Here is a 24,850-nt window from a genome sequence, read left to right on the forward strand (position 1 = left end):
TTTTTGAAAAGTCAGTTTAGGAAGTTAATCCATCAGCCGATAGGGCAGGTGTCAGGGAGACAAAAATCTACTGTACATTCAAAATAGCAACACAATAATGCTCATAACTTACTTTTTTAAAAGGTTGACCATTTATTGATATAAAATACCACAAAAAGTTAGGGGCAGGAGCAGTTTTATTATAAATATCCTACTTAATATCAACCCTGCGTCAGTCTTATATATTAGAGTTAGCTCCATTTAATTTGGTTATGTGGGGTACGTTAAATTGTCCCTATATTACTTTAACAAGTAGACAAGCTTTGGTAATGAAATAAATGGATCAATTCATTTCAAGATACATGCAACTTCAAAACCACACATATGATATATTGATAGAGTGAAAGAAAAGGAAGAACCTGACCTTAGCTATATTAATTCAAAATCCTTTCGGTGGGGTTGTGTGGACTTGTGACAATGTTACTTTAACTTTTATAATGGAACCGCTGTGAAACAATCAGAAATTAATGGTGTTTTTTACTGATTTTGTACATTTCTGTGTACAAATGGTGTCTAGCTCTTTGACCCATTCACTGATTAGCTCACGTGACCATTTCCTTTGTTGTTGTTTTTTTCCTTTGTGGATAAATTCACACAAAAAATTATTCCTACAGTGTTGGATAGAAGTGTGACTGTTACTTGAGTTTTAGGATGCAAATGTTGTGAAAGAATAAGAAATCAGTGGTTTACTTTTCCGATTGTCTCACTGACATCCACACCTGCTCCTAATCCATCATCAAGCCAGTGTGCATTAACCATCCAGCAGATGGCAGACACGCGTGTGAAATAAAGTCGCTGTTTGGACTGACCTGCTACATCAAAGTTCACCAACTTTTAATAAGGCCTAGTTCAAAAATAATGAAGCCAAAGTGTGACATAACCATCAAAATTTAAAAGTGGTCTTTCTTGTGAAATGTTATCATTTTAGGTATGGTTATATATCAGAGTTTCAATATTTCTATTGGTCTCGGTTCAGTCATTGCTAGAAATTATCAGTGCATATATACTATAATGTGCTAGAGCGTAAGGTTGCGACAACAGTTGGAGGTATCTTCTTTAGTCTGCAGAAGCCTGAAACAAAGAAATTCTGTCCATTAGTTCCTGGTATTATTGAACAAGTAATATAATTATTCTATTGAAGCAGAGTAGGAGATATAGCTAAGGTTTTGACACAAATAAATCAAGGACTTATTCTCAGTGTTACGCTTGCGACAGTTTTACCTTGCTTTAGAAACATGATGTTTTTTCTAGGAAATGACATTTCTACCTTTACAAAAATGTATTACTGTGTGTTAGTATGAAGCACAAACAAACAAACTGACAAAATACAAGGTTATTTCTTTAACATTCAACTTTAAATGATAATGCTAAATATCAATGTCACACAAAACTGATGAAAAAAGTGCTATTTTTGGGGTAAATTTCTTGCATATCTCTGGACTGTGCGGAATTTTTCCATGACATTTTCAGTACCTGTCAAAGAGACTATAGACAACTCACAGATAAATCTGGATGGTGCTAAATAAAATAATGGCTTGTTCATGACAAATGCAATGCAAATCAGCAGTTAGGCTTCATTATTTTTGAACTAGGCCATAAGTTACAACATGACAGTATTAGCTGCAGCCATGTTGCACTCTGCACACACTTTATCCTCCCAATTATCAGACATGAAGCAGAGGAGGACCTGATTAGTATCTGGCAGACAGGCTGCTAGTGAATGGAGTTATGTCAGGAAGGACATTGGACGAAATCTGCCATATTCCAGATTGCGGGTGACCCTAAGCCACCGGTGGTAGGGGAATGCAAACGAGTAAATAAATAAATGTTTTTAAATTAAAAAGAAAAATACAAGGCCACCATTTATGGTCTATTTATCTGTATTTTTTACTGCATTTTTCAGGCTTATATGCCTATATTTTTCCAAAGCCTCGGAATGATATCACCAGCAGTAGATGTAGGTGAGCAGAGCACTCAGAAGAACTTTGACTGATTTTAAAAAAATGGTTTAATATGACTAAGGATGTAAAAAAGTGAACTTGTCTTTAAGGGTGTCCACATTGTAATGAGTGGAAGTTTTACTATTGCCTATTCTGTCTATCTTTGTGTGTGTGTGTGTGTGTGTGTGTGTGTGTGTGTGTGTGTGTGTGTGTGTGTGTGTGTGTGTGTGTGTGTGTGTGTGTGTGTGTGTGTGTGTGAGTGAGTGAGTGTGTAACTGTAAAGTAAGAGGAGAACAGCCTTGTGATGGATGGAGGTGTCACACAATACACTCTTTAATAAGCCATGACTGCTGAACACGACGCTTCTTGCAGTATTTCAGGTTAAGGTGAGTGGTGTGCTGTTCCACATCACCTCTACATTCTTTGCCTTCGACGTTCTGCGTCTTTTCTCCTTTCTCACTCTCTTCAGAGTTCTTTTTAAAGAGAGTGCAAGGTCAACGTAGCACTGTAGTGCAGAAAAGTAGTGTTCAGTGGTGCACGTTATATTCATGGTCTGCTGCAAGGTAAAGTTGACTGATGGGCTGAATATATTTCTACTTTGTTGCCATTTCTGCTCAAACCTTTGGACACATCAGGATTAAAACAACCATCATGAGGGTCTTTTTTTTAATTAATTGAGTACTGGCCTTAGAGACAGAGATAAATAAAAGAGAGAGAAAGTCATCATATTAGGAACATATGGTGTGTGTGAAAGAGAAAGTTTGAATACAACTGTAGACGTTTCAGGAAAGCATGTCATATTTTTACAGAAATTTCCCAAATGCATGATCTTTTGTAATTTAGCTCATGAATGCTGATGTACTTAACATTTTGCGTGTTGGTAAGCATTTCCTTTCATCAAGTGTTACTGATTGATGAGCATATCATCCACTATAAAGTCTTCTGTTGAGTCAAAAGAACATCCAATAACAAGGGCAACATCACAACAACAGATGGCAATTAAAGTTTATTGAAGATGAAGAGTGTGCAGCTAATGAAAACAGATTCTGTAGATGCAGTTGGAAGGCACGGTCAGATGGCTGGCTGCCCGGACAGATGACAGAAAATGTTCAGGATAAACAAGCTCTTGTAACCAGCTGTGGTGCCAGTTGAGGATGCAAACTCTAACTGGGATGAAAGTGGGATTCTGGTGGCAAGAGACTGAATTTGTGGAACAAGTGGTGGCAGACAGTCTTTGGGGCAAACCCAACCTGGGACCTTTCTGGGTGGAGTTTGATTATTTAGAGTAACTGGAGCATTTAAATGCTGATGTGACTATGTGGACTGTCGATGTTTCTCTCTTATAAAATAAATCTAATCTGTGCTCAATAAACTCATTTCCAACCCGATAATAGCTTCTTTTACCTAAAGTGTTTTTCTAACTCACTTCTCTGTGCATGCTTAACTATAGCATGCACAGCTTATCATGTGCACACAAACTAATCAACAGTGAGAAACAATTGTATCCTGTGCTTGCACAATAGCATTTTGAGTGCTCAGTAAGATGTGATGTAACTCCCACTTCTCCTTTGTTGCACAAATAGAGGCGCACACTGTAATGTGTACAAAGTGTTCTGTGGTTCTTCTGCAACACGTTCCTGCATTATATTGATGCGGCACTGTGGTACGTTGATACAGAACTAATACAGCATATAATCAAGTCAAGAATGGCTGGCTTAATAGAGTTTTTCTGGTTATGTTATTATATTTACAACATTTGCTGTTTGATAATAAGTAGAGAAGCTTGAATCTTCGACTGGACTGGGTTGCTTGACGTGAGGACGTTTCGCTTCAAATCGCAGAAGCTTCCTCAGCTAAAATTCTTGCTCTGGTGGTCTGACTTCTGTCTTGACTCTTGTAGAGAAGAATAATCAAGAAGTCACAAAAGCTGGAGTTTTAAACCTAACCAGACCCCTCCTACCGAGAGGCAGACTGCTATAGGCTGGTGACTAAACAATAGCTCTAATTAGCACCTATTGTGCTCTAGTTAACACCCTCCTAATGACAGGGCAGCTGTCCCTCTCCTGATGGCTCCCTTGACGACTCTGCTGATGACGTGAATGACTCATTACCATGAACAAAAGACTGAAACTGCTTTGACCTGAGTACCCCATTGTAAACAGGGGATAAAGCGTGTCTCAGACCCCCTCCCCGGTTAAGGCTAGGTTTCAAACGTTTCACAAAGAATGCCTCCTTGACCCCTCTCTCAAACCATTTCTTCTCTCTGGCTAATATTTTAACTTCCTTGTCCTCAAACGTGTGGTTAGTGTCTTTAAGGTGGAGATGAACTGCAGACTGAGATCCACTGGCGCCCTCTCTGCGGTGCTGGTATAGCCTTTTGTGTAAAGGTTGCTTAGTCTCACCTATGTAGTGTTCGTTACAGTTTTCCTGACATCTGATAGAATACACTACATTGCTCTGTTTGTAACTAGGGATCCTGTCCTTAGGGTGAACTAATTTCTGTCTCAAGGTGTTAACCGGTTTAAAGTAAACTAGGATTTTGTGCTGTCTGAAGATCCTCTGTAGATTTCCCCTACTCCTGCTAAATAAGGGAGAGACACTCTTCTTCTTGTCTCTGTCTCCTGTCTATCTGGTCTCTTTGTTCTCAGGGACTTCTGCACTTTGTTCAGGGACCATCGTGGGTACCTACATACTGTGAGGGCTTTCCGGACAAGTTGTTGTTCTTTAGCCCTTCCCTCTGCAGTTGTGGGCACTTGTAGGGCTCTGTGTTGAAGTGTCCTGATCACCCCGAGCTTGTGTTCAAGGGGGTGGTTTGAGCAGTGTGAGTTGGTTTTCTGTAAACCCCTGTCTGGAGCTGCCTGTTCTCTCCAATCTCACACGTCCTCGCGTCAAGCAACCCAGTCCAGTCGAAGATTCAAGCTTCTCTACTATGGAAACCACCTGGACAACTGAGAGCCTACACAGAAGCGTTTGATAATAAGGAAAAAATAATCATGGCATTATGTTTGACAGCACTGCTTTCATCACTGTTCTTAAAAAGTCTTATGTGACTCTTTCCATCCCTGCTGTGGACTTTGCTGTAATCTGACATTGGGATGTGTTAATAGAAACAATTATGTCAAACCCCCTGTGACCCAGCAGCGCAGCTGAACAGCGACTCTATGATGAAGTCAGCTGACACTGACAGCTCCAGAGAGAATTGTACAGAGGAGATAAGGTCAGGGAGACAGAGGGTATTGGCTGGGAGAGAGTGTGGGTCCGTGGAGGGGTTCTGATGGTGGTGAGACTCTGTGGAATTCTGCTTCCAGCTATAACAAATGGCCTGTCTTGCAAAGAGGAAAGTGTTGCAAAGTCCTAATAATGGGCTTAAACTCACTCTTACCCTGAGAAAACCACAGCACACACACACACACACACACACACACACACACACACACACACACACACACACACACACACACACACACACACACACACACACACATATATATACAGTGAGGAAAATAAGTATTTGAACACCCTGTGATTTTGCAAGGTCTCCCACTTAGAAATCATGGAGGGGTCTGAAATTTTCATCTTAGGTGCATGTCCACTGTGAGAGACATAATCTAAAAACAAAAATCCGGAAATCACAATGTATGATTTTTTTAATAATTTATTTGTATGTTACTGCTGCAAATAAGTATTTGAACACCTGTGAAAATCAATGTTAATATTTGGTATAGTAGCCTTTGTTTGCAATTACAGAGGTCAAACATTTCCTGTAGTTTTTCACCAGGTTTGCACACACTGCAGCAGGGATTTTGGTCCACTCCTCCATACAGATCTTCTCTAGATCTTTCAGGTTTGGAGTTTCAGCTCCCTCCAAAGATTTTCTATTGAGTTCAGGTCTGGAGACTGGCCAGGCCACTCCAGGACCTTGAAATGCTTCTTACGGAGCCCCTCCTTAGTTGCCCTGGCTGTGTGTTTTGGATCATTGTCATGCTGGAAGACCCAGCCATGACCCATCTTCAATGCTCTTACTGAGGGAGGGAGGTTGTTTGCCAAAATCTCACAATACATGACCCCATCCATCCTCCCTTCAATACGGTGCAGTTGTCCTGTCCCCTTTGCAGAAGAGCAAACCCCAGAGTATGATGTTTCCACCCCCATGCTTCACAGTTGTGATGGTTTTCTTGGGGTTGTTCTCATCCTCTAAACATGGTAAGTGGAGTTGATTCCAAAAAGCTCTATTCTGGTCTCATCTGACCACATGACCTTCTCCCATGCCTCCTCTGGATCATCCAGATGGTCACTGGTGAACTTCAAACGGGCCTGGACATGTGCTGGCTTGAGAATCGGGACCTTGCTGCCCTGCAGGATTTTTAAACCATGACAGCATCATGTGTTACTAATGTAATCTTTGTGACTGTGGTCCCAGCTCTCTTCAGGTCATTGACCAGATCCTCCTGTGTAGTTCTGAGCTTTCTCAGAATCATCCTTACCCCACAAAGTGAGATCTTGCATGGAATCCCAGACTGAGGGAGATTGACAGTCATCTTGTGTTTCTTCCACTTTCTAATGAATAATCATAACAGTTGTTGTCTTCTACCAAGCTGCTTGCCTGTTGTCCTGTAGTCCTTCCCAGCCTTGTGCAGGTCTACAGTTTTGTCCCTGGTGTCCTTAGACAGCTCTTTGATCTTGGCTATGGTGGACAGGTTGGAGTGTGATTGTTTGAGTGTGTGAACAATGTCTTTTATACAGGTAACAAGTTCAAACAGGTGCAATTAATACAGGTAAAGAGTGCAGAATAAGAGGGCTTCTTAAAGAAAAATCAACAGGTCTGTGTGCGCCAGAATTCTTGCTGGTTGGTAGGTGTTCAAATACTTATTTGCAGCAATAACATACAAATAAAGTATTTAAAAAAATCATACATTGTGATTTCCGGATTTTTTTTTTTTTTTTTTAGATTATGTCTCTCACAGTGGACATGCACCTAAGATGAAAATTTCAGACCCCTCCATGATTTCTAAGTGGGAGAACTTGCAAAACCGCAGGGTGTTCCCCTGATAGATTATCTCGTCAATAGTTTTATATCCTCATTGAGGACAACTTTGGATGCTGTAGCTCCTCTGCCTGACTCCGTGGTATAACTCACAAACTCGCAGCTTAAAGCAGATAACCCGTAAGTTGGAGAGGAAATGGCATCTCACTAATTTAGAAGATCTTCACTTAGGCTGGAAAAAGAGTCTGTTGCTCTATAAAAAAGCCCTCCATAAAGCTAGGACATCTTACTACTCATCACTAATTGAAGAAAATAAGAACAACCCCAGGTTTCTTTTCAGCACTGTAGCCAGGCTGACAAAGAGTCAGAGCTCTATTGAGCTGAGTATTCCTTTAACTTTAACTAGTAATGACTTCATGACTTCCTTTGCTAATAAAATTTTAACTATTAGAGAAAAAAGTACTCATAACCATCCCAAAGACATATCGTTCTCTTTGGCTGCTTTCAGTGATGCCGGTATTTGGTTAGACTCTTTCTCTCCGATTGTTCTGAGTTATTTTCATTAGTTACTTCCTCCAAACCATCAACATGTCTATTAGACCCCATTCCTACCAGGCTGCTCAAGGAAGCCCTACCATTAATTAATGCTTCGATCTTAAATATGATCAATCTGTCTTTATTAGTTGGGTATGTACCACAGGCTTTTAAGGTGGCAGTAATTAAACCATTACTTAAAAAGCCATCACTTGACTCAGCTATCTTAGCTAATTATAGGCCAATCTCCAACCTTCCTTTTCTGTCAAAAATTCTTGAAAGGGTAGTTGTAAAACAGCTAACTGATCATCTGCAGAGGAATGGTCTATTTGAAGAGTTTCTGTCAGGGTTTAGAATTCATCATAGTACAGAAACAGCATTAGTGAAGGTTACAAATGATCTTCTTATGGCTTCAGAAAGTGGACTCATCTCTGTGCTTGTTCTGTTAGACCTCAGTGCTGCTTTTGATACTGTTGACCATAAAATTTTATTGCAGAGATTAGAGCATGCCATAGGTATTAAAGGCACTGTGCTGCGGTGGTTTGAATCATATTTATCTAATAGATTACAATTTGTTCACGTAAATGGGGAATCTTCTTCACAGACTAAAGTTAATTATGGAGTTCCACAAGGTTCTGTGCTAGGACCAATTTTATTCACTTTATACATGCTTCCCTTAGGCAGTATTATTAGACAGCATTGCTTAAATTTTCATTGTTACGCAGATGATACCCAGCTTTATCTATCCATGAAGCCAGAGGACACATACCAATTAGCTAAACTGCAGGATTGTCTTACAGACATAAAATTCTTCTTCTTACTTATAAGGTTTTGAATAATCAGGTCCCATCTTACCTTAGGGACCTCATAGTACCATATCACCCCAATAGAGCACTTCGCTCTCAGACTGCAGGCTTACTTGTAGTTCCTAGGGTGTGTAAGAGTAGAATGGGAGACAGAGCCTTCAGCTTTCAGGCTCCTCTCCTCTGGAACCAGCTCCCAATTCGGATCAGGGAGACAGACAGCCTCTCTACTTTTAAGATTAGGCTTAAAACTTTCCTTTTTGCTAAGCTTATAGTTAGGGCTGGATCAGGTGACCCTGAACCATCCCTTAGTTATGCTGCTATAGACTTAGACTGCTGGGGGGTTCCCATGATGCACTGAGTGTTTCTTTCTCTTTTTGCTCTGTATGCACCACTCTGCATTTAATCATTAGTGATTGATCTCTGCTCCCCTCCACAGCATGTCTTTTTCCTGGTTCTCTCCCTCAGCCCCAACCAGTCCCAGCAGAAGACTGCCCCTCCCTGAGCCTGGTTCTGCTGGAGGTTTCTTCCTGTTAAAAGGGAGTTTTTCCTTCCCACTGTCGCCAAGTGCTTGCTCACAGGGGGTCGTTTTGACCGTTGGGGTTTTTCCGTAATTATTGTATGGCTTTGCCTTACAATATAAAGCGCCTTGGGGCAACTGTTTGTTGTGATTTGGCGCTATATAAATAAAATTGATTTGATTTGTTCAAATACTTATTTTCCTCACTGTATATATATATATATATATATATATATATATATATATATATATATATATATATATATATATATATATATATATATATATATATATATATATGAGAAATTAATGAGATGTGCGCATAGTTAAATGTGAATTCCTTAAAGATTAATACAGAAGAAATCTCTGCCCAAAATTAGACGAGTGCATCAAGCAGATACACTGGGAGGGGAAGCTTAAAAGATCATATTAAATTAAATTTTTACTAAAGTGACCCTTCTTCAAAATATAACTTTTATACTATTCTATACTGTACCATTCTTTTGTTAAACTCTTGTGCTTCAGGAAGAAATATTCCCCTGGAGAAATCATGGACTGCAGCCATTATGTACACACTTGTTTTGTGCATGTACTGTTTACAATAGAGATTTGTGCTTTGCTTAATGAACATTATTAGTATTTCATAACCATGACTTAGAATCTGGGTCATTCCATATAAAATGAATTAGTGGCTCCAAGTTCATGTACTGTAAAATTGAACATGTTGTTCAACTCAATATATAAATGAGAGGGCTGCCTTAAAATTCAAAATTAAATGAAAAAATATAATTTGGTCTTATCTTGATTAAAAATTCCCTGTTAACAAGGCTTGTTGTACAGTGCGGTCTCAGAGTTGCTTCATTCTGGCCCCCAGAGACATCAGAATCTAATAGAGTCCATAATCTGCAAAATATGTGAAAATTAAGTAAATCTGAAACCATGAACTGAGATTTTTTGGTACGCTGATCATTTTGACCAGCTAATGCTTAACCTAGGCTCATGTGTCATACATCACACTGACAAAGTGAGGAACCTTGGGGTGATTTTTGAGCCTACGATGTTCTTTGACCTCCCCATTGGAGATGACGTTCCCCACAACAACCCTATATTAAAGGCCCACTGTTGAAGACATTTTTTCATACTATTACTACTACTAATACTACTTAATAATGATAATAATTTCAGCAAATAAAATGTTAAGAATTTAAATGTTAAAAAAAATTTTAGAAAGAATTTAATAGTTACATTCATAAATAATGTAGGTTAGAAATGGTAAGTTTTACTGTTACAGTGCTGTCAAGTTAAATATGAGGTCAAGAAAGGTGTTTTTATTTTATTTTTTATTAAACAAGGATTTATGTTGATTGAAGTCAAGAAAGGGTGACTATAAAGTGAGTATTAGCAAAATGGGTTATTATTTTCTTGTTGAGGTGGTGGGGGTGTTGTTGGCAGCTGCTGAAAGTAACTTTAAAAAGTAACTATTAATCTAACTTAGTTACTTTTAAAGTTGAGTAATCACGAAAGTAACTAAGTTACTTTTTCAAGGGGTAATCAGTAATTGGACGACTTTTTCAAAGTAACTCTGGCAACACTGCTTAAGACGCACTTATTTCATATGGCTAGCACACTGGCATAGTATGTTACTATGCTTTTTACCCTTTTAAATTCATTTTATTAGGAAAACAGAGCAAGTCTCAGACTCAACTTTATCTAAAGTCTGGGTGTGTTAGTGAAGTTTAGGGCTAGTGGCCGGTGATGACCTCAGTATTTCTTCTGCTTTCCTGTTGCTTAATGCTGACAAATTGTACCTTAAGTGTAGTTTTTCTGGCTGCCTGAATCTGTTGCTTTTTCTCTCTGTCCGAGATGCAGCTGGATCCACCTGCTGGATTAGATGATTTCTGCGGTGAACACGGGACGGACTCTGCTGTAGGAACAGATCCAACAAGTGGACTAGATGCCTGCATGGACTCTTATCAATTGTTGTTGTGTTGTGTTCTGTGTTGTAAACCTTTTTGGTAGAATGGCCTAAACAGTGGGTCACCCCTTTGACTCTGGTCTGCTTAAGGTTTCTTCCTCAAATCATCAGAGAGAGAGTTTTTCCTTACCACTGTCACCTGTGTGCTTGCTCTGGGGGTTGGTAAGGTTAGACCTTAATTGTGTGAAGCACCTTGAGGCAGCTTTGCTGTGATTTGGCGCTATCTAAACTAAATAAATTTAATTAAATTAAATTTAAATTTCCTTTGGTCTGACTTATTTCACTTTCATGACTTTTAAGATGAAGTCAGTCAGGCCCTGAGGCTCATTATGTTGTTGCTTATCCTTGGATATCACGACCTGAAGCAGGTCATTGAGAGCTGGGTGGACTGGGACAATGCAGATGAAGTATGCATCTTATCCAAGGACACAGACAAGTAGCCTGAAGCACACACTTGGAATCGAACCCCAGTCCATATATTGGTAGTCCAACTCCTGTCCCACCCAGCCACCTGCTCTAACTACCCATTACATAGTTGTGAGAAAATGCTATTAATTTGGGACGTGTGAAATGATAACATCTCTTTAAATTTAACTGGCAGAAGTGTATTTCCATTGAGATGCAGAACACACACAAACAAATGTAGTACCTGACTACATTACTGTAAAATGAATATGTAAAACAGACATATTCAGTTGTGTAAAGCTTGTGCCCACTTCTCTAACGCCCACTGCTGATAGAAAGACAGGCAATAACAGTGTAATCTATGCAGATGCATGTCGGCGCACAGAGAAAAAGTCACACTGGGCCGAGAGTCAGAGAGAAAGTCAGAGGGGACACGAGTGATAAATGAGAGCTGCTGGAATGGGACGGGTGCATGAAGAATGCATCATGCATAGAGAAACGGAGTTATGTTCAGGAGAGCGCTGAGTGAATAAAGGACTGAACAAAAGAGAATAGCTAAGTAACAAATACGCAGTGAGGGATGAGAGGGAGGGAGAGAGGGAGTCCTAGAAGGGTGAGGATGGAGGAAAGAGCATGAGTTATAAGAAGCAGCAGACGGAGGCAGGAGGAGAAAGTGCAAGGTGGTAAGAAGCCAAACGGATGAGAGTGAAGGAGAGATGAGACTGTGAGAGTGACGGATGCACGAAGAAAGCAATGAATAAAGTGGATTAAAAAAAACAGTGAAGATGCTGACAGAATAAACAAACAGCAGACCTACAATAAAAGGAAAGATTGTGACTTTTGCAATCGTGTTACACTGTTTGGCACCAATGCTGATTATATTCTGCAAAGTAGTAAAGCAGCCAGTGCATACACAGGACTGTTATAACATTCAGAAGAGGAACAATGCACATGTACGTGCACTTGTTGGTGAAGTAATGGGTCAAAATACTTTTTTGGAATGCGTTGCAGGCCTGAAATTCAGAACTGTCTGGATATTAACAAATTAAATTAAGGCCCATGGGGCCTGGCCGGGCTCAGCCCGAAAGAGCGACGTGGGCCCGCCCTCCTGTGGGTTCACCACCTGCAGAGGGGGCCATGGGGGTTGGGTGCAGAGAGGATTGGGTGGCGGTCGAGGGCGGGTGGCCCGGCGGCCCGGTCCATGCCCACAGCCCCTGGCTGTTGGGACGTAGAATGTCACCTCGCTGGGGGGGGAAGGAGCCTGAGCTTGTGCGGGAGGTTGAGAGATACCAACTAGAGATAGTCGGGCTCACCTCCACTCACAGCTTGGGCTCTGGTACCCAACTCCTGGAGAGGGGCTGGACGCTTCATTTTTCTGGCGTTGCCCTCAGGGAGAGGCAGAGAGCTGGGATCGCATTGCTTATTGCTCCCCAGCTCAGTCGCCATGTGTTGGAGTTTACTCCAGTGAACGAGAGGGTCGAGTCCCTATGCCTTCGGGTCGGGGACAGGTCTCTCACCGTTGTCTCGGCCTATGGGCCGAGCGACAGTGCAGAGTACCCGACCTTCTTGGAGTCCCTGGGAGGGGTACTAGATAGCGCTCCGACTGGGGACTCCATTGTTCTCCTGGGGGATTTCAACGCCCACGTGGGTGGCGACAGTGAGACCTGGAGGGGGGTGATCGGGAAGCACGGCCTCACCCGATCTGAACCTGAGTGGTGTTCAGTTGTTGGACTTCTGTGCTAGTCACAGTTTGTCCATCACGAACACCATGTTCGAGCACAAGGGTGTCCATAAGTGCACGTGGCACCAGGACACCTGAGCCGGAAGTCGATGATCGACTTTGTAGTCTTATCATCTGACCTTCGGCCACGTGTCTCGGACACTCGAGTGAAGAGAGGGGCAGAGCTGTCGACCGATCACCACCTGGTGGTGAGTTGGATCCGCTGGGAGGGGAGGAAGCCGGTCAAACCTGGCAGGCTCAAACGTATCGTGAGGGTCTGCTGGGAACGACTGGCGGAACCCTCTGTCAGCGAGGTCTTCAACTCCCACCTCCGGGAGAGCTTCTCCCAGATCCCGGGGGAGGTTGGAGACATGGAGTCCGAGTGGACCATGTTCTCCACCTCCATTGTTGATGCAGCCGCCCGTAGCTGTGGTCGTAAGGTCTCTGGTGCCTGTCGCGGCGGCAATCCCCGAACCCGGTGGTGGACGCCGAAAGTAAGGGATGCCATCAAGCTGAAGGAGTCCTACTTATCTTTGTTGGTAGGTGGGACCCCAGAAGCAGCTGACAGGTACCGGCAGGCCAAGCGTGCCACAGCCCGTGTGGTCACAGAGGCAAAAACTCGGGTCTGGGAGGAGTTCGGGGAGGCCATGGAGGAAGACTATCGGTCGGCCTCGAAGAGATTCTGGCAAACCGTCCGACGCCTCGGGAGGCGGAAGCAGCTCTCCACCAGCACTGTTTATGGTGCGGGTGGGGAGCTGTTGACCCTGACTGGGGATGTTGTCGGGCAGTGGAAGGAATACTTCGAGGATCTCCTCAATCCATTCAATCAATCAATTCCAAAGAGGAAGCAGAGACTGGGGACTCAGAGGCGGACTCATCCATTACACAGGCCGAAGTCACTGAGGTGGTTAGAAAGCTCCTCGGTGGCAAGGCTCCTGGGGTGGATGAAATCCGTCCTGAGTACCTTAAGTCTCTGGATGTTGTGGGACTGTCTTGGCTGACATGCCTCTGCAACATTGCGTGGCGATTGGGGACAGTGCCTCTGGATTGGCAGACTGGGGTGGTGGTCCCTCTGTTTAAGAAGGGGGACTGGAGGGAGTGTTCTAACTATAGGGGGTCACACTCCTCAGCCTCCCCGGTAAGGTCTATTCCAGAGTACTGGAGAGGACAATTCAACCGATGGTCGAACCTCGGATTCAGGAGGAGCAGTGTGGTTTTCGTCCTGGTTGCAGCACACTGGACCAGCTCTACACACTCCATCGGGTGCGCGAGGGTTCATGGGAGTTCGCCCAACCAGTCCACATGTGTTTTGTGGATCTGGAGAAGGCGTTCGACCGTGTCCCTCGGGGCACCCTTTGGGAGGTGCTCCGGGAGTACGGGGTCCGGGGTCCTTTGCTAAGGGCTATCTGGTCCCTGTACGACCGCAGCAGGAGCTTGGTTCGCATTGCCGGTAGTAAGTCAAACCTGTTTCCAGTGCACGTTGGCCTCCGCCAGGGCTGCCCTTTGTCACCAGTTCTGTTCATTATTTTTATGGACAGAATTTCTAGGCGCAGCCAGGGTGTAGAGGGGGTCTGGTTTGGGAACCACAGAATCTCGTCTCTGCTGTTTGCGGACGATGTGGTTCTGTTGGCTTTGTCAAATCAGGACCTTCAGCATGCACTGGGGCGGTTTGCAGTCGAGTGTGAAGCGTCTGGGATGAAAATCAGCACCTCCAAATCCGAGGCCATGGTTCTCGACCGGAAAAAGGTGCTTTGCCCTCTTCAGGTCGGTGGAGTGTCCTTGCCTCAAGTGGAGGAGTTTAAGTATCTCGGGGTCTTGTTCACGAGTGAGGGACGGATGGAGTGTGAGATCGATAGACGGATCGGTGCAGCATCTGCAGTGATGCGGTTGCTGTATCGGACCATTGTGGTGAAGAGAGAGCTGAGTAGGGGGGCAAAGCTCTCGATTTACCGATCGATCTACGTTCCGATCCTCACCTATGGTCATGAGATTTGGCTCATGACCGAAAGAACGAGATCGCGAGTACAAGCGGCCGAGATGAGTTTCCTCTGCAGGGTGGCTGGGCGCTCCCTTAGAGATAGGGTGAGGAACTCGGTCACTCGGGAGGAGCTCGGAGTTGAGCCGCTGCTCCTCCATGTCGAAAGGAGTCAGTTGAGGTGGCTCGGGCATCTTTTCCGGATGCCCCCTGGATGCTTTGGTGGAAAGGTGTTCCGGGCACGTCCCATTGGGAGGAGACCCCGGGGAAGACCCAGGACACGCTGGAGGGACTACATCTCTTGGCTGGCTTGGGAACGCCTTGGGGTTCCCCCGGAGGAGCTGGGGGAGGTGTGTGTGGATCGGGAGGTCTGGGCGGCTTTGCTTGAGCTGCTGTCCCCGCGACCCGACTCCGGATAAAGAGGAAGAAAATGGATGGATGGATGGATGGATGGATGGATAAATTAAGATGACCCGACAAAACATGTAATATCTTGGGTCCATACTGTCTGCAATGAAGTAAAAGTCAAAGTAAATGTAACAATCACTGTAGTTTTACCCGAAGCCAAAATAAGTCCAGTCCTATTAAGGCTAGTGTCTTCAAATTCACAGGGAACATTCTTGGGACACAGACCTTGTACAAGTTCAAAGATAGCTAACCTTGACCTATTTTAAGAGTTCAAAAGGTCACATTCTGTTTCTTATTTTTATGCTCATACGGCCAAGGATATTTTAGCATTACGCTATATTTATTCTTAATTTGCATTTTCCGTACTGTCCCAACATTTTCTGATTTGGGGTTGTAAAATAAAGACACATCTCCATCCTTTATTTTTGCACTCTGTGCTCAGTTTGATCTTTGCAGAAAGCCACCAGCATGAGCAAATACATCATTGTTATGCTACAGCATGTACACTGGAATGTGTATAATATGTAGGTGGGAAGGTGGAGGCGTGGCATCACGGTAGTGGCTTCACATCGTGATGTTGGTAAGAACATCAGTTGTGTTTGAAGGAATCGTCCAACTGCCCAACCCTAGGAGCACTTGATGATTTATTACTGATTATCATTATTAATTATAACGGCTGATTATCTGACCTCGCTGTTTTGTTTGCCCACCTCTCTGTGCCTTCTGTCAAACCTCTGCTCCTGCTTTGCTCCATCTCTCTCTTCTCCTTTCTACCTCAGGGTGAATGCTCCTCCAAATGCTACCACATGTTCATCATTGAGACGGTGTGTGTCGCCTGGTTCTCTCTGGAGTTTGTGCTGAGGTTCATTCAAGCTCGCAGCAAGCTGGACTTCCTCCGTGGCCCACTGAACATCATTGATGCGATGGCCATCCTGCCCTACTATGTCTCCCTGGTGGTGACAGAGGAGGATCAGGCTCTAGACCACGAGAGGCCTGGAGGAGGTAAGGGGTACTTGGACAAGCTGGGCCTGGTGCTGAGGATCCTGCGGGCTCTGAGGATTCTCTATGTGATGAGACTGGCACGCCACTCTCTTGGCCTGCAGACGCTGGGGCTAACGGTCAGACGCAGCACCCGCGAGTTTGGCCTCCTCCTGCTTTTCCTTTGCGTGGCTGTCACCCTCTTCTCTCCACTGGTCCACCTGGCTGAGAGTGAGCTCACAGGTGCCCATGACTTCAGCAGCATCCCTGCATCCTACTGGTGGGCTATTATCTCCATGACGACAGTAGGCTACGGCGACATGGTGCCTCGATCCATTCCAGGGCAGGTTGTAGCTCTCAGCAGCATCCTCAGTGGGATCCTCATCATGGCCTTCCCTGCTACCTCCATCTTCCACATGTTCTCCCGCTCCTACCAAGAGCTCAAGATGGAGCATGACCGACTAATGAAAGAGGAATGTGCCGCTGCCGCTGCCGCTGCCTCAGCAGAGCTGCAAGAGGTGGCAGCAGGAGTGGGAAGTGAAGGAGGAATGGGGGATTTAGCTTCACCCAATCTGGGTGTAGGTTTGGATAAGGATTGCACACACTCATCTCTGGCCCTGTTAGGGAAAGGTGGCAAAGTTGCAGCAAATAACCATAACCTGCCAGCAACAGCTTTCTAAATGAAACAACACAACGTTAGTCAGCCCTTAATTGAAAATAAACCCTGAATGTTTGTGTGGAATACAGTATAAATACTTCAGACCTGACTGAATGTCCCCTCCAAAAGGTCTCGCAACTCATTTCACTGCAAAAACATCTGCATTTGGCGCTGGCTAACAGGACATTAAATAAACTGCATTTCTTTGCTGTGAGTTTCTGCTGACAGAGTAAAGCTGTGTGCCTGAATGATAGGTGCTCACCTCTAGATGACAACTGAACTGAAAGACTTCTAAAAGCCCTTTAATTACGAAGGTCTACCTTGTCTGACCACTAACTGAGAAGAAGACCTCCGCAGCAATATTAGTAAATGGCTGCTTCCATAAACATGCAATATTCAATCCAAAGTTGCTTTTCCTCCCACTGTGAAAGTAATTACAACCCCAGACACGACTTTCACTTACCTGCAGTATGACATCATGTATCATGCTGTACGTTTATGCCATGAATTTTAACAAGTGCTCCTCTATTATTTTTGAAGATTAAAGCCATGTTCTGAGAAGAAATACTAAAGAAATGATTGTTTTCAATCCAACAAGACGTCTCTCTCTCTCTCTCTCTCTCTCTCTCTCTCTCTCTCTCTCTCTCTCTCTCTCTCTCTCTGTGGGCCCTATGTTCCACCCAATGCACAGCAGCATACAGCATATAGCAAGTGTCACTGCTCGCGTGCAGCCAAAGCAGTTGTTATTTTTACGTGCATCCTCCAAGTAACAAGTATAACTGCTTTCATGGGAGTTGGCTGTATGTGCAACACTGTCACCTCGAAGGAGAAAGAGGAGAAGACATTTCGTAACAAGGCACTCAAATGGTTCACCCCAGGCAGCTACTTCTACGTATAAATCATCTGCTCGCATGATTTCACAAGTTTGCACAAAGTTCAGGTTCCTCACCAGAAAACCTCTCACTTCTTCCTCCACCATCTGAGATGCTGATGGGCTATTGTCTCAAAAAGAATAACAGATGAGGGTGCTGCTGGAAGATGACTTCAAGGTGCTTACCATATACTGAAGAATGCAGTTAGATCGTTGATTTTTAAAAATAGTTGTGACAGGGTTTCAACTGAGCTGCAGAAGGCCTCTGTCGGTGTCGCAAACTGAACGGTGGTTCCCCCCCTAAAAATGCCTTCACTGCGCATACGTCATTTCGGAGCATCAGCTGCAGTCCACCAGTTATCACGTCGTTTCTGCTTAAAACTGCACTGCAGTCATCATCATCTATCTCAGTGACAAATATCTGAAGCTTTTGTACAACAATCATTTCCATATAAATTCAGCATTATTTCGTATTAAAAGACGGCGGACCAATCAGAGCACAGCAGCAGCACTGAAGACATCTGACGTGCAGCTACGCCTACGTCATTTCAGTGCATCAGTAGCGAAATGAGGTGATTATCTCTTCGTTTTTGCTTAAAACAGCCTCATTTTCTGCTAAAAACTGACTTTAGAATGATTTAAGAGGTTTTACTTTGTCATCTGATGGTTAATAATCATATTATTCCCTTTGATCACTTTGGGTGTAGAGAGTCAGACTCAGACGAGCAGCTATGATCCCAAATGATGCATGCGCAGTGAAGGCAGGGTGTACCAATTTTTAGGGGGACCGTTCGGTCTGCTACACCGGCTTTTGTCCTCTCGTGAGAACTGTCATTCTAGTGAGGATCTTGTACAATTTTGAAGTCGAAACTTGATAATATGTTGAGTGGTAAGTCTTAAAAAATAAAAAATAAAAACTTTTTTTTATGCTTGCATGAAGTGGCTTTGCCAGATGATTTGAAAAAAGCTTTATTTTGCAAAACTGCAATGGAAACAGTTTTTCCACTGTTAGAGCTCACATGACCAAGAGTCACACGACATTCTAAAATACATGGCTACGGTACATGTGGATGGAAGAAGAGATGGAGAGCTTGATGTTGCTTGAGAGAGATGATGGTACAGCAATGGATTAAAAAAAAAAATAATGAAATGCCAATATTTAGTGGGACTTGCCAATCCATGGTCATGACTTTAGGAAATAGATTTCTCGTTGGAATGACAGTTACCGCAAGATGACAGGACCCAACAGTGGCATTCAATCACTCACATTTGGGCAAATGTGCAATGAAACCCAGCAAAACTAATAAAGTATATATATATATATATATATATATATATATATATATATATATATATATATATATATATATATATATATATATATATATATATATCAATCAATCAATTTTTTTTATATAGCGCCAAATCACAACAAACAGTTGCCCCAAGGCGCTTTATATTGTAAGGCAAGGCCATACAATAATTATGTAAAACCCCAACGGTCAAAACGACCCCCTGTGAGCAAGCACTTGGCTACAGTGGGAAGGAAAAACTCCCTTTTAACAGGAAGAAACCTCCAGCAGAACCAGGCTCAGGGAGGGGCAGTCTTCTGCTGGGACTGGTTGGGGCTGAGGGAGAGAACCAGGAAAAAGACATGCTGTGGAGGGGAGCAGAGATCGATCACTAATGATTAAATGCAGAGTGGTGCATACAGAGCAAAAAGAGAAAGAAACAGTGCATCATGGGAACCCCCCAGCAGTCTACGTCTATAGCAGCATAACTAAGGGATGGTTCAGGGTCACCTGATCCAGCCCTAACTATAAGCTTTAGCAAAAAGGAAAGTTTAAGCCTAATCTTAAAAGTAGAGAGGGTGTCTGTCTCCCTGATCTGAATTGGGAGCTGGTTCCACAGGAGAGGAGCCTGAAAGCTGAAGGCTCTGCCTCCCATTCTACTCTTACAAACCCTAGGAACTACAAGTAAGCCTGCAGTCTGAGAGCGAAGCGCTCTATTGGGGTGATATGGTACTACGAGGTCCCTAAGATAAGATGGGACCTGATTATTCAAAACCTTATAAGTAAGAAGAAGAATTTTAAATTCTATTCTAGAATTAACAGGAAGCCAATGAACAGAGGCCAATATGGGTGAGATATGCTCTCTCCTTCTAGTCCCCGTCAGTACTCTAGCTGCAGCATTTTGAATTAACTGAAGGCTTTTTAGGGAACTTTTAGGACAACCTGATAATAATGAATTACAATAGTCCAGCCTAGAGGAAATAAATGCATGAATTAGTTTTTCAGCATCACTCTGAGACAAGACCTTTCTGCTTTTAGAGATATTGCGTAAATGCAAAAAAGCAGTCCTACATATTTGTTTAATATGCGCTTTGAATGACATATCCTGATCAAAAATTACTCCAAGATTTCTCAGAGTATTACTAGAGGTCAGGGTAATGCCATCCACAGTAAGGATCTGGTTAGACACCATGTTTCTAAGATTTGTGGGGCCAAGTACAATAACTTCAGTTTTATCTGAGTTTAAAAGCAGGAAATTAGAGGTCATCCATGTCTTTATGTCTGTAAGACAATCCTGCAGTTTAGCTAATTGGTATGTGTCCTCTGGCTTCATGGATAGATAAAGCTGGGTATCATCTGCGTAACAATGAAAATTTAAGCAATACCGTCTAATAATAATGCCTAAGGGAAGCATGTATAAAGTGAATAAAATTGGTCCTAGCACAGAACCTTGTGGAACTCCATAATTAACTTTAGTCTGTGAAGAAGATTCCCCATTTACATGAACAAATTGTAATCTATTAGACAAATATGATTCAAACCACTGCAGGGCAGTGCCTTTAATACCTATGGCATGCTCTAATCTCTGTAATAAAATTTTATGGTCAACAGTATCAAAAGCAGCACTGAGGTCTAACAGAACAAGCACAGAGATGAGTCCACTGTCCGAGGCCATAAGAAGATCATTTGTAACCTTCACTAATGCTGTTTCTGTACTATGATGAATTCTAAAACCTGACTGAAACTCTTCAAATAGACCATTCCTCTGCAGATGATCAGTTAGCTGTTTTACAACTACCCTTTCAAGAATTTTTGAGAGAAAAGGAAGGTTGGAGATTGGCCTATAATTAGCTAAGATAGCTGGGTCAAGTGATGGCTTTTTAAGTAATGGTTTAATTACTGCCACCTTAAAAGCCTGTGGTACATAGCCAACTAACAAAGATAGATTGATCATATTTAAGATCGAAGCATTAAATAATGGTAGGGCTTCCTTGAGCAGCCTGGTAGGAATGGGGTCTAATAAACATGTTGATGGTTTGGATGAAGTAACTAATGAAAATAACTCAGAACAATCGGAGAGAAAGAGTCTAACCAAATACCGGCATCACTGAAAGCAGCCAAAGATAACGATACGTCTTTGGGATGGTTATGAGTAATTTTTTCTCTAATAGTTAAAATTTTGTTAGCAAAAAAAGTCATGAAGTCATTACTAGTTAAAGTTAATGGAATACTCAGCTCAATAGAGCTCTGACTCTTTGTCAGCCTGGCTACAGTGCTGAAAAGAAACCTGGGGTTGTTCTTATTTTCTTCAATTAGTGATGAGTAGAAAGATGTCCTAGCTTCACGGAGGGCTTTCTTATAGAGCAACAAACTCTTTTTCCAGGCTAAGTGAAGATCTTCTAAATTAGTGAGACGCCATTTCCTCTCCAACTTACGGGTTATCTGCTTTAAGCTACGAGTTTGTGAGTTATACCACGGAGTCAGACACTTCTGATTTAAAGCTCTCTTTTTCAGAGGAGCTACAGCATCCAAAGTTGTCTTCAATGAGGATGTAAAACTATTGACGAGATACTCTAGCTCCCTTACAGAGTTTGGGTAGCTACTCTGCTCTGTGTTGGTATATGACATTAGAGAACATAAAGAAGGAATCATATCCTTAAACCTAGTTACAGCGCTTTCTGAAAGACTTCTAGTGTAATGAAACTTATTCCCCACTGCAGGGTAGTCCATCAGAGTAAATGTAAATGTTATTAAAAAATGATCAGACAGAAGGGAGTTTTCAGGGAATACTGTTAAGTCTTCTATTTCCATACCATAAGTCAGAACAAGATCTAAAATATGATTAAAGTGGTGGGTGGACTCATTTACTTTTTGAGCAAAGCCGAATAGAGTCTAATAATAGATTAAATGCAGTGTTGAGGCTGTCATTCTCAGCATCTGTGTGGATGTTAAAATCAGCCACTATAATTATCTTATCTGAGCTAAGCACTAAGTCAGACAAAAGGTCTGAAAATTCACAGAGAAACTCACAGTAACGACCAGGTGGACGATAGATAATAACAAATAAAACTGGTTTTTGGGACTTCCAATTTGGATGGACAAGACTAAGAGACAAGCTTTCAAATGAATTAAAGCTCTGTCTAGGTTTTTGATTAATTAATAAGCTGGAATGGAAGATTGCTGCTAATCCTCCGCCCCGGCCCGTGCTACGAGCATTCTGACAGTTAGTGTGACTCGGGGGTGTTGACTCATTTAAACTAACATATTCATCCTGCTGTAACCAAGTTTCTGTTAGGCAGAATAAATCAATACATTGATCAATTATTATATCATTTACCAACAGGGACTTAGAAGAAAGAGACCTAATGTTTAATAGACCACATTTAACTGTTTTAGTCTGTGGTGCAGTTGAAGGTGCTATATTATTTTTTCTTTTTGAATTTTTATGCTTAAATAGATTTTTGCTAGTTATTGGTGGTCTGGGAGCAGGCACCGTCTCTACGGGGATGGGGTAATAAGGGGATGGCAGGGGGAGAGAAGCTGCAGAGAGGTGTATAAGACCACAGCTCTGCCTCCTGGTCCCAACGCTAGACAGTCACAGTTTGGAGGATCCAAAAAAAATTGGCCAGATTTCTAGAAATGAGAGCTGCTCCCTCTAAAGTGGGATGGATGCCGTCTCTCCTAACAAGACCAGGTTTTCCCCAGAAGCTTTGCCAATTATCAATGAAGCCCACCTCATTTTTTGGACACCACTCAGACAGCCAGCAATTCAAGGAGAACATGCGGCTAAACATGTCACTCCCGGTCTGATTGGGGAGGGGCCCAGAGAAAACAACAGAGTCCGACATTGTTTTTGCAAAGTTACACACCGATTTAATGTTAATTTTAGTGACCTCCGATTGGCGTAACCGAGTGTCATTACTGCCGACGTGAATTACAATCTTACCAAATTTACGCTTAGCGTTAGCCAGCAATTTCAAATGTCCTTCGATGTCGCCTGCTCTGGCCCCCGGAAGACAATTGACAATGGTTGCTGGTGTCGCTAACTTCACATTTCTCAAAACAGAGTCGCCAATAACCAGAGTTTGATCCTCGGCGGGTGTGTCGTCGAGTGGGGAAAAACGGTTAGAGATGTGAACGGGTTGACGGTGTACACGGGGCTTCTGTTTAGGGCTACGCTTCCTCCTCACAGTCACCCAGTCAGCCTGCTTTCCCGACTGCACGGGATCTGCCAGGGGGGAACTAACGGCGGCTAAGCTACCTTGGTCCGCACCGACTACAGGGGCCTGGCTAGCTGTAGAATTTTCCACGGTGCGGAGCCGAGCCTCCACTTCGCCCAGCCTGGCCTCCAAAGCTACGAATAAGCTGCACTTATTACAAGTACCGTTACTGCTAAAGGAGGCCGAGGAATAACTAAACATTTCACACCCAGAGCAGAAAAGTGTGGGAGAGACAGGAGAAGCTGCCATGCTAAATCGGCTAAGAGCTAGTAGCTACGCTAAGCTAGCGGATTCCTAAAAACACGCAAAGTGAATAATGTGTAAATAATTTAGAGGTGATTCAGCAGAAGGAGTGCTTTAGTTAAGGCACATAAAGATTACACTGGGAAACAAATCGTAATCTAGATAACTAGATCAATCTAACTGCGCAGATTAAACAGCTAACAGATACAGAAAAACACCGCTGTGCTCCGGAACAGGAAGTGATACAATACCGCAGTGAGAGCCAACCACCAGTCAATATATATGTATATATATATATATATATATATATATATATATACACACACACACCATGGTCAGTGAGAATTCCATGTCTAACTGGCGTGCATTATTTTCATGTATATGCACACGTAGTTCGGCGAGTTAAGTCACGGTAATATCACTCCGCTCTGGTCGTCACCATAGCAACACACAAATCAGTTGGCGCAGATCAGCTGTGTTTTGACAAGTGAATGAAAGAAACGTGATAAAACATGGATTTCCAAGTGAATTTTAATATTTTTGGCCAAAATAAAATGTTTGAGGAATGGAAAGAGGAGGAGAGCAAATGAGAAGAACAGCAAAAGCAACGGCGTAAAGATTTAACATCGGACGAACTGGACAAGATTGAAGACGGGAAAGAAGAAGAGAACGGTTGCCAAGGATGAAAACATCTTGAGACTGGCATAAAATAGTCCCAAATACTTACACATTTTTATCAAGGTCTGTTAACTTAAATATTTGTGTGTTAGCTCACTGTGTGGGACCATGGTATAAGCAGATTAAACAACTCGAAGTCGTGCATTATACGGTTTGAATGCACTTCACTTCGTGGCATTTTAGACTCCGCGTCATGCATTCAAACTGTAAAATGCACGGCTTCAAGTTGTTTAATCCTTATATATATATATATATATATATATATATATATATATATATATATATATATATATATATATATATATATGTGTGTGTGTGTGTGTGTGTGTGTGTATGTATGTATGTATGTGTGTGTGTGTGTTGGAATGACAGATGGCAGAGTTTATGTCCAAAACACACCTATGACTATTTAAGTGACTAAATACAACTCCTTTGCACCTCATGCCTTACTTTACACTCCGATTACATGTTGTGTAGATAGAAAAGTGGAGTTGAATACATCTCATATCTGTTTGTGCTGTGCACCATCCTTAATCGCCTGGTTACACGGCACAAGGCATTAGCTGAACGAAGGAAAAAAGTCATAAAGCCACTAACTGTCGAGAAA

The 24,850-nt window shown here is 42.8% G+C and overlaps 1 protein-coding gene across 1 annotated transcript in view; it reads left to right on the plus strand.

Annotated features, from left to right (window-relative positions):
- kcng4a (potassium voltage-gated channel, subfamily G, member 4a) overlaps positions 1-17,601 on the plus strand; it is a gene marked incomplete at its 5' end in the record, with an annotated part of 71,011 nt that extends 53,410 nt beyond the window's left edge. Inside the window, 1 exon segment of the mRNA XM_034177032.1 lies at positions 16,083-17,601. Within this exon segment, the coding sequence (XP_034032923.1) occupies positions 16,083-16,961 (879 nt within the window).
- Between the last annotated feature and the right edge of the window lie 7,249 nt (positions 17,602-24,850).

This window comes from Thalassophryne amazonica, chromosome 8, assembly GCF_902500255.1.
Source record: "Thalassophryne amazonica chromosome 8, fThaAma1.1, whole genome shotgun sequence".
NCBI lineage: Eukaryota > Metazoa > Chordata > Actinopteri > Batrachoidiformes > Batrachoididae > Thalassophryne > Thalassophryne amazonica.